At 36.9% G+C, this 9565-nt stretch overlaps 1 protein-coding gene across 1 annotated transcript in view; it reads left to right on the plus strand.

Moving 5' to 3' along the window:
• Window positions 1–3041, plus strand: part of LOC579267 (GS homeobox 1) — a 10472-nt gene extending 7431 nt beyond the window's left edge. The window contains exons 2-3 of the mRNA XM_779393.5: window positions 1571–1743; window positions 2684–3041. Of these exons, the coding sequence (XP_784486.3) occupies window positions 1571–1743; window positions 2684–2917 (407 nt within the window). The 3' untranslated portion in view covers window positions 2918–3041. The remainder of the gene's footprint in view (window positions 1–1570; window positions 1744–2683) is intronic.
• The last annotated feature ends 6524 nt before the right edge of the window (window positions 3042–9565 follow it).

Consider the following 9565-nt stretch of genomic DNA (forward strand, 5'->3'; position numbering starts at 1 on the left):
AGGAGAAGAAATGAATGGATAGAATTTTAGGAAAAACATGTAATTATCGATAAAATCCAATTTCACGGTATTTTCCCCCGTCGTTAGGGAAGTTGAGTGACAACTCTGTTTTTTACTTCCCCAAGCGGACCTCACCGAGTTCACCTTGCATTAGTGATCAAACTTACCCGCAAAGATGAGGAAATAAAAAATATAACGAACATACGTCAAATGGGCAGAACGGACTACGTACAACTCACGTTTGCCCCCCTTTTTATTCAACTTTCCCCTTCTCATATCTGTTCTATTAATTCATAGAGTCCGCTTTCAATTTATAGCCATGATCCCTTTGTTTGAATCAGGTTATCATCAAACATCAAACATGGTCCAATCTCCCTATTGTTTAGGAAATGGGAACGATACGAGTCTCTATTCGTTCAACAATTTCCTGATTTTTTGTCACATAGCTCCCACCTAAATACAAAGAATAGCACGCGTATGAGCAAACTACTCTGAAGTCATGTTTTGGAAGAGTTTTTTTTCTATTCTTTCGATTCGGTCATGTAGGTATTACCACCAAAAAAAAATGAATAAATAAATAAATCGGCTTTATTGTGAACCTTGGAAGTTAATTCTAAATATTAGCCATGTTAGTTGAGCAATATTATGGTCTTGTTGCAAAAGAGGACGACGTTAACATAGTTTTTATTTAATACATGATCAAGCTTTAGAACCTCATTCATTTTAAGTTTCATCAACGGATCATATAACTCAAATATGGCTCGGAATAGATTTCAAGTTACATTCATTCCATATGCAAAACCAGCCTTGTCTAAGAGGAAGGAGAGGTGCTATCGCCCGATCATGATTTAAAAAAAAAACCTTGTCGGCACACTTCTGTCGGCTTTCATTTATCATATATTTCCAAACGTACAACATTTTTGATTGTTTGTTTGATTTTATTTCTGCATTTTTTAACATATTAAAAAAAGGAATTTACAAACTAGGTAAATATATATATATATTTAACAAAAGTCAAAATACATACATAATTATATCATAATATAAATCAATTGAATCCCTTTAAAAACAAACAAACACATACTGTAGTTGACATCTCATTTCAAAATTTAAAAAATACAGGAGACCGCCATCATGTGCTAGAGCTTGAACGTTAGGTGGCCCCAATATCTTTGGCTACAACTTTCAACCCGAAAAATTTTATTTTCCTGGCCTGAGCTTTTATATCTAAAGCGTTATTGTATAATACCTTTTTTAATAAATTCTGAATAAGCTCACAAAAGACTTTCGAGAATCGACTCAAGGGCGATATCAATATGAAATTGTATTGCCAGTAGGAGATATGTTGTCATTATTATATATGTTATGTTCGCAAAGTTCAATGGATTAAACTACTGAAATGTCCTAGGTTGATTTGTTTAAAGTCTAAGAGATCATGTTTCTACTTTTTAAAGTCAATACGTGGGTCACAAAAGATATAAATACGTCTACGATTACCTCCTGTTCGCGTTGAAAATACTTTTTGATTTTTACGATTCATTTCTTTTCTTCTTCTTCTTCAAATCTCCAGGTTCTGACCGTCACCAGACCGATGAACAAATCCGTGAGAGTAGCAAGAGGATAAGGACGGCATTCACGAGCACGCAACTTCTCGAACTCGAGCGGGAGTTCGCGGCCAACATGTACCTCTCTCGACTACGACGAATCGAGATCGCCACCTACCTCAATCTCTCAGAGAAACAGGTTGGTAATCCTTTTTCGTTGGATAACAATACTAACTTCATAATTATATCGCGGTCATTTACGTCATACTGTGACGCTCATGGTGTTTCGACATGTTACCCACGGTCATAGCCGAGCCGCCAAAGTAACAAAAGCCCAAGCACGTCATGTACCCATTTACACTTGGGAAGAGAGTAGCAAATGAGGATTAATAAATGACTTTCATGCCCGCCTGAGATTCGAACCCTCAGCCTTACGATTGAAAGTCAAATGAACGAACCACTATACCTTGTCACCTGTGTGATGTCACTGTCACACCGCCAAATCGACTCCAAAAAGATTCTACTCGATTATTGGGAGTAATGTTTTATTTTGTTCCCTCATATTTCATCGGTGGGGTACATCGACAAATCGTCTCCAAATCGACAAAAACCTTGGTAATGCAATCCACGCAATTTTTAGTAAGGGCTATTGTCGATGTGATTGAGGTGATACCCACCCCCCCCCCCCTTGTCCTTCCCGTCACCTGCCATCACTGCACCATCCTAAAAATAATTCCCTAACTTTAATTTAAAAGGTGCTTCGAATTATTTATCCGTTACGCCTTAACTTTATACATCATCATCATATTTGAATAAATGTTCCTTTTTTATATTTCCTCCTAATTCATTTATTACTACTTTCTGTCTTCTTCTTTTCACTTCCCTCTATTCGGAGCCTCCTATATATATCTTCTTCATCTTAACAAAATTGGGTGTCATTTACTATTTACCAATCATTTCTTTCTTTTCCTATTCCTTTTTTTTTGGGGGGGGGGCCGGGGGTCACTTTTGTCTTCACCTTGGTACTAACCCCTTCCTGCATGCAGAAAAATAGAAAGAAAGGTCGGCCTACTAATATGTGAACCTGTCAGTAAAGTCGGTGATTTTATTCGCAACTCTTCTTTTCTTTTCTTCTTCAGGTCAAAATCTGGTTTCAGAACAGGAGGGTCAAGTACAAGAAAGAGGGTAAAGGTCACCCGGGTTCACCTCAGTCACATGACTGCAAGTGCCATCACCAAGTGACGTCATCACGTAGCAACGGTCACGGGCGACATCATTCGACGTCCTCATCGATCGTGGAGACATCGACGACAATGATCTCGCCAAGCGATGACGAAGAAAAACTGTCGTCTGAGGACACCGCTGATAACTGAAACCCGTGATCGATCACCGTCATCTACAATCGTTGTTTTTCTCTGTCTGATATCGTCTTCTTCTAAATAAACAACTCAAATTCCCTTCTTCTGACTGTCATTTTTTAAAACTCGGCCTACAATTCTTTAATAATAATAATAATAATAATAGTACAGTTCTAATAAAGCGCATAATACATTTGTTAACATCTCTACGCGCTGTAGGAAAATGAAAAAGAAAAAGTAAATACTAGTAAGGAAAAAGAAGAAAAAAAACAAACAAAGAGATGATTTTTTTTTTCAAGAGAAGGGGCTCTATTAACTTCGAAATAACACGTGATAATCAACAGTTATATCGATTGCTAATATATGCCTCATAAACTTTGTTACGATACCAACATTGTTATAAATAGTGGGGGAAATGAGACATTATTTGAAAACCTTCTTACAATTAAGTAACGTTTCTGCAGTTGTGTATGCAAAGACAAAATAAACTGGTGTGACGAAACATACCCCGAATGCTCCCGAATCCCACGTGTTATGTAGGCCTTTGGACATGCCCCCACCCTCCAAATACATTGAACTGCGACCTCTTTTTATACTTAGGAATACTGTTGGATAATTTCTCATACTACTTTCCCACAGTATTTTTCTCCAACTGCCCTGGATTTTTTTGGGGTGCACTTTCTTCGCCTTGTGCTGGATACTCCGCTAATCTGGATCTGTTTGGGAGTGGAAAGACTACCATTTAGACATGTTTATGTATATTTGAAGATTTGAGAACGAACAATTACGTTGATAAGTTTTCAACTCATGAAGGGTAAAGTTCTCTAGAGAAAAAGAAGAAGAAAACGGGTGCGTTCTACGGACTAAATATTGCAATAAACGATTTTGTTTAGCACCAAATACTAAATAATGAAGCCACATGTTGCCTAAGGTACGTGATTTATGAGGTAGCAGCATTCTTTTTTTGCCTCACATACATTTACAATACGCCTTAAATATTTACCCGAAAGGGTACTTTAAATCAATTGAATATGAGCTCATGGAATATTTCGCTTTGAAGACTTTAACGACAAATTAGACAAAATTTCACTTGCTTCAAATAGCTGTCACTGAGTCCATGCTCATGAATTATATTTTGAACAAATGCTGCTACCTTGGAATGAATCGAGCAGGAATTCTATTTTTGTAATCATTTAACCTGTACGTGTGGATGTTTTGCAATTATTTATTTTCTGAATATATATTTTTCTGCGTGTACAGCTATGTCTTTATAGAGCACTTTGCTCAATTTAACTTGCCATTCTAACTTTTAATACTCGCTACGTATTACGAGAGAGATGGGCAATATCTTGCTCGAATATGGTGAATGTAATACACATTAATGCATATATTGGTTTAGGGGAAGAAAGAGACTTACTTGTGTTCCTTTTTGCAAGCCTGACATGAAACAATGGTTGAAAGTACAAACCACAAAAGATGATGATTTGACTGAATCATGCAAACATGAATTGCGTGTTTTAATATAACAGCGAAATTGAAGCACCGGAAAGTAAATTTAATCATTATACTATCAAAATGCAACTGCACAATTTCAAAGGCAAAAGAAAATTCAAGAAAAACTGTTATCAATTGGGAATATTCGTGAGCAATCTGATAATAAACGATTAGGTATACTTTAAGTGACACCATTTATTTACAAAACACGTATTAAGGTGCGTTTGTACGCCGGAAAAATAAAATTGAATGCATATCAAAACTAATAATCATTGTAGATTTTCATTTGTTTACTGTGACGAAAAGGGGACTTTCCCCAACACATGAAATTAGTTTTAAACTTTATAATGCGTTTGGTCAAGACAGATTATTTTTATGAGGAACTAAATGCGACACACATTAATCGAAATAATTTAACTAGTAATGAAGAGAAGAAGTTTTCAAAACTACTGTGACGAAAGTTCCAGAAATATGTATTTTGGGGTTATATTCTTCGGTATTGTGCAATTAGTTTCATGCTATCTGCATAGCTAGCTTAACATTTTACAGTTGGTCATTTTTTGTGCGCTCTGTTTATTCTGGACTTTGTTTGAAATTTTTAATTTGTACATGATGCACATACCTGTACTCAATTATTTATTTATTTATTTATATAATTAATTATCCATCTACTCGTTGATCTATACTCAGACCTTTACATTCCATCTTATGTTTGTATAATAGTATTTGTACAATAATATACTTTTGATTCTTGTAAATCTGTTTGTATGAAATTATCAATTTGTTTTTTAGAAATGGAAAAGAATATATCTTGCCAAAATAAAAAAGTGTTAATTTGTACATTTTTGTTTCATTTTTGTGGATAATTGATTCATGATGATGAGGACGATGATGTCGATGGCTATGGCTATTCCGTGATGACGATAATGATGATGATGGTTGTGGTGATAGTGATAGAGGTGATGACGAAGATGGTGACTGTAATGTAATGATTATGATGACAAGATTGATTAGTCGGAGAAGGAGGAGACAGAGAGAGAGAGAGAGAGAGAGAGAGAGAGAGAGAGAGAGAGAGAGAGAGAGAGACGGGGGAGAGAGAGAAGGTGGTGTTGATTTTTATGACGATGATGATGATGATGAGGAGGAGGAGGAGGACGACGACAACGACGATGAGGACGATGACGATGATGATGTTGTTATTGTGCTTACGATGGTGAATAATTAATGGTGATGGCTAATATAATGTTGAAACTAGGACGATATTAACGATATGGTATGTAACACGGGTAATGATGTCATTGGAAAATGGCTAAAGTGACGGTAATAATGATGAAAGCTGCATGATGAAATTATGACAAAAACGAATTTTTAAATTTTAACAACAGGGCACTGACGATTCATATCTTGGTGAGTCATGTGCACGGTGTTAGGAACTGTCATACTCAGTTTAATGCTACAGAAATGGCGATTTCGATCATGTTGATATACAGTATATAATTTATGCGAATATTGTTTCCTCATCACATTAGTTCGTTTCGATTGAAAAATAATACGAAACACATGCATTATCATGATGATTATGGGTGGTATGAAAAACTAAGAGAGCACCTCGATCATTACTCGAATAAGACGCGAATGATTTAAAGCCCCACTGCACTACTTATAGCCACTTGCGCCCTCTACAATGCCCAATCGGTGCCTGTTGGTCACCTATGATCCCCTTTTCTTATGTTAATTAAGAGCTGATTTGATCAGATAACCACCTGTCAGTGACCTTGCAGGAGGTCCAATCCCCCTGGCCAAACTAGTGCAGACGGGCTTTAAAATCTCTAAATTCACATAGGAGGGCTGCAGCCCAAAGACTCCCTGCAGCCCCTATGAAATAATGAGGTTGGAAATGAATGATATTTATGATGACTCTATAAATCATAACGAACATCGACAATAACAATGACAAACACAATCCTGAAAAATACTTGTGTACTCTGATGACAATGAGATTGAGATTTATCTCAAGGGATTGTCCATCGCAAGAAAAGCTGAGAGTCTCTCCTTTACTATCTGGTCCGTCACGGGATTATCATTTATTTGAAACTTCGTCAGGACACGTTAGCGTTATGAATATCACTTTCTGTAACAACCCTTTATACATGTATATATTTGATAAATTCCTCATTTTTGGTTTGGAAACTAACATTTCTACGAAGTGTAACAAAAAACGCATCTTTTTGTGTTTGAAGATGCAAATGACAATAGTCCTAAGTATTTGAGATCATCTTCAATGCCTGCAAAACGTGATCGCCAAGACTTCCAAAAATCCAACTCTGGTGCAATTGCAATACCCTATCATATACCTCATGTTCCGATTACGTAATATGATATTGTAATGTTCTCCCACATGTGATGGTGGAGACTATTAAAGCCCATCAGTACTAGTGTAGAGGAGGGATTAGACCAGACTACAAGGTCACTGGACAGGTGGCTATCTCATCAAATCAGCTCTCAAATAACATAAGAAAAAGAGGATCATGGGGGACCAATGATCACCGATTATGCATTGTCTGTTATAGAGGGCGCAAGTAGCTATAAGTAGTGCAATGGGTCTTTAAAAAGCCATTCAGTACTAGTGTAGAGGAGGGATTAGACCAGACTACAAGGTCACTGGACAGGTGGCTATCTCATCAAATCAGCTCTCAAATAACATAAGAAAAAGAGGATCATGGGGGACCAATGATCACCGATTATGCATTGTCTGTTATAGAGGGCGCAAGTAGCCATAAGTAGTGCAGTGGGCCTTTAAAAGGCTTTATGATCGTGTTAAAGTTATAAATAAAGTTATATTTAGAATGAAACATATCCAGACGTGCTTTATGGAAGAAGATTAGACTTTCCAAATCCCTCCCCCCGCCTTCGTTTTGGAGCGTGTCGGGTGACTTATTCGGGTGTCGTATATTATTACCATAGCAACCTTCTCATCTCTAGCAGCTATTTCAAAACTATCCTCTCACAATTCTGTTCTGTTTTTTCTTTTTCTTTTGACGGACTATAAAGAAAACTTTCGTACCCGATATCGTAAAATTTAACTAGCTTGCGTGGTCTCCGTTTCTTATCTCGCTTTGATGTGAACCGGCACCAACCGATTGTGAAATCTTCGTGGATTTTTTTTTCCAGTGGTATAAATAATATTACAGTTAATTTGTAGATGGTCGGCTCAAAAAAAAAAAAAAATCTGTGAAGAGATACATACAAAGGGGTGGTTTGTTTTTCTGCAAAATATCATTGACAGATTGTCTAAATGATCATTTATTTTTGTATCTGATACCCAAACTTGGTCTCTTGTTCCGTCAGTCGAATGAAAATCATTTTTTGACTGCATCGTGATTATGGGTGTGACAAACAGTCGCGGTTCTAAAAGGAGGCTTTGGGGCTCTACCCCCCTCCCCCCAAAAGAAATGCAAGAACCTTCAAACCCCCAAGCACCCCTCCCAAAATATTTTAGAACGGCGCCTGGTGACAAAATGACGCTTGTTTTAATTAGAGACGTCCCTTACAATTAAAGAGCGAATTGGTAAAAAATGAAATTAAAAAAAAAAAAAAAACATATACAGAATGTTTATGTTTAAAAAAAAAATCGGACAACGAATAATAAAGTTGAGATTACTTGGGGGCCGTTTTTTCATTCATTCAATCATTCATTCATTTACAATAACTAAACATTTAATAAATGGAGCCTGCAAATGGCAATAGCTATTCAAGATTGTCCCCGCTCAATACATCTTAATTCATGACAACAAAAATCCTCTTTAAAGGGAAGTCCACCCTCTATTAAGTTGGTTTTAATAGAAGCAGAAAATGAAAGAAGCAGGTCGCTGAAAGTTTGACCAATATCCGATTGAAAATATGCATGTATGATTGAAAATTTTCCCTAAGGGAAATAGAAACTTCGGATTTGCTTAAGTACAGGGCAACTTTACAGTCCTAGTCCACTTTTGTTTACATATGGACATTGATGAAATTTTCTCTTATTTATCATCGAAATAAATCAGTGTCATATCATTTTACAGTTTTAGATATTCCTCTTTTTGACAAAAAACACACAAAAACAAAGAATTGCGAAATACGAATAAAAGTAGATCAAGGCCAATTTTTAAGCCAACTAGATCCGCTTTAGCCTTGTTAATGTCGGAGCATCTATAGTCAATCAGTTATGATCCGGCCCATCTGCAATTTCATCGTTTAACAATTTATTTGGCAGAGGAGGCATAACATTGAAAACATTCTATTGCAATGCTTTAGAGGAGCACTCTTTTTGTATTCAAACAACTTCGTTGGTGTATGGTCGCTATCGAAATTATACCATGAACAAGTATTTGTGATGTAAAATCTCATTTTAGACCATGTTGTGAAAATATTTAAAATGTGTATCTCTTTGTCGGGCTTGCCAATATTTGTTTAATTATTTGGAGGTTCTTGGAAATGGGGGGGGGGAGGGGTGTTAAAATTGGATAGATGTGTCATGGTCTCGTGGATACGTCGTCAGAACGGGGATCACACGGTTCACCGTTCGATTACCGCTGCGGCATTAAAGGACTTTTGCCACTCTCCACCCAGGTGTTAAATGGGTAACGGTAAGAAGGAATTCTTTGAATGCTGTGATAACTGAAAACTGTAATGTAGCAGAGTCGTGAAGATATTGGAGTGCCTTGAGCACCTTTCGTGGTGGATAAGTGCACTATTAAAATATCCAATATTGATAACATTATTCTATAGGGGAGGTTTAGGGGCGGGGGGAGGGGGGGGGGGGGGGCTTGTGTCCCATTGTCCCATTGTAAACCAAATCTTAACCATTCTGTAACTAGAATACAGCAAAATGATAAACAGTGCTTGGCAGTGGTAAACTGTTCCAGTCATTCACTCTCCGTTAAAGGCCCCCAAAATGGAAAGGTTAAATTCCAACGGCATTTGAAAGTCAATGCTAATTTAGAACTTCCCTCAAAATGAAAGGGCTTGAAAATGGCTTATAGTAGGGAAACAACGACCATTATTTTTCGAATCGACTTAAGTGATTGCAATCACCTAGGTAATAGTCTGATTTTCAGACCCTTTTACCGAATGGTCATACGTTTTGTGCTGCACAAAGATTCAATCAGTTTAACTTTGGACATGACT

The sequence above is a fragment of the Strongylocentrotus purpuratus genome, unplaced genomic scaffold, assembly GCF_000002235.5.
Source record: "Strongylocentrotus purpuratus isolate Spur 01 unplaced genomic scaffold, Spur_5.0 spur5_scaffold_11, whole genome shotgun sequence".
NCBI classification, from domain to species: Eukaryota; Metazoa; Echinodermata; class Echinoidea; order Camarodonta; family Strongylocentrotidae; genus Strongylocentrotus; species Strongylocentrotus purpuratus.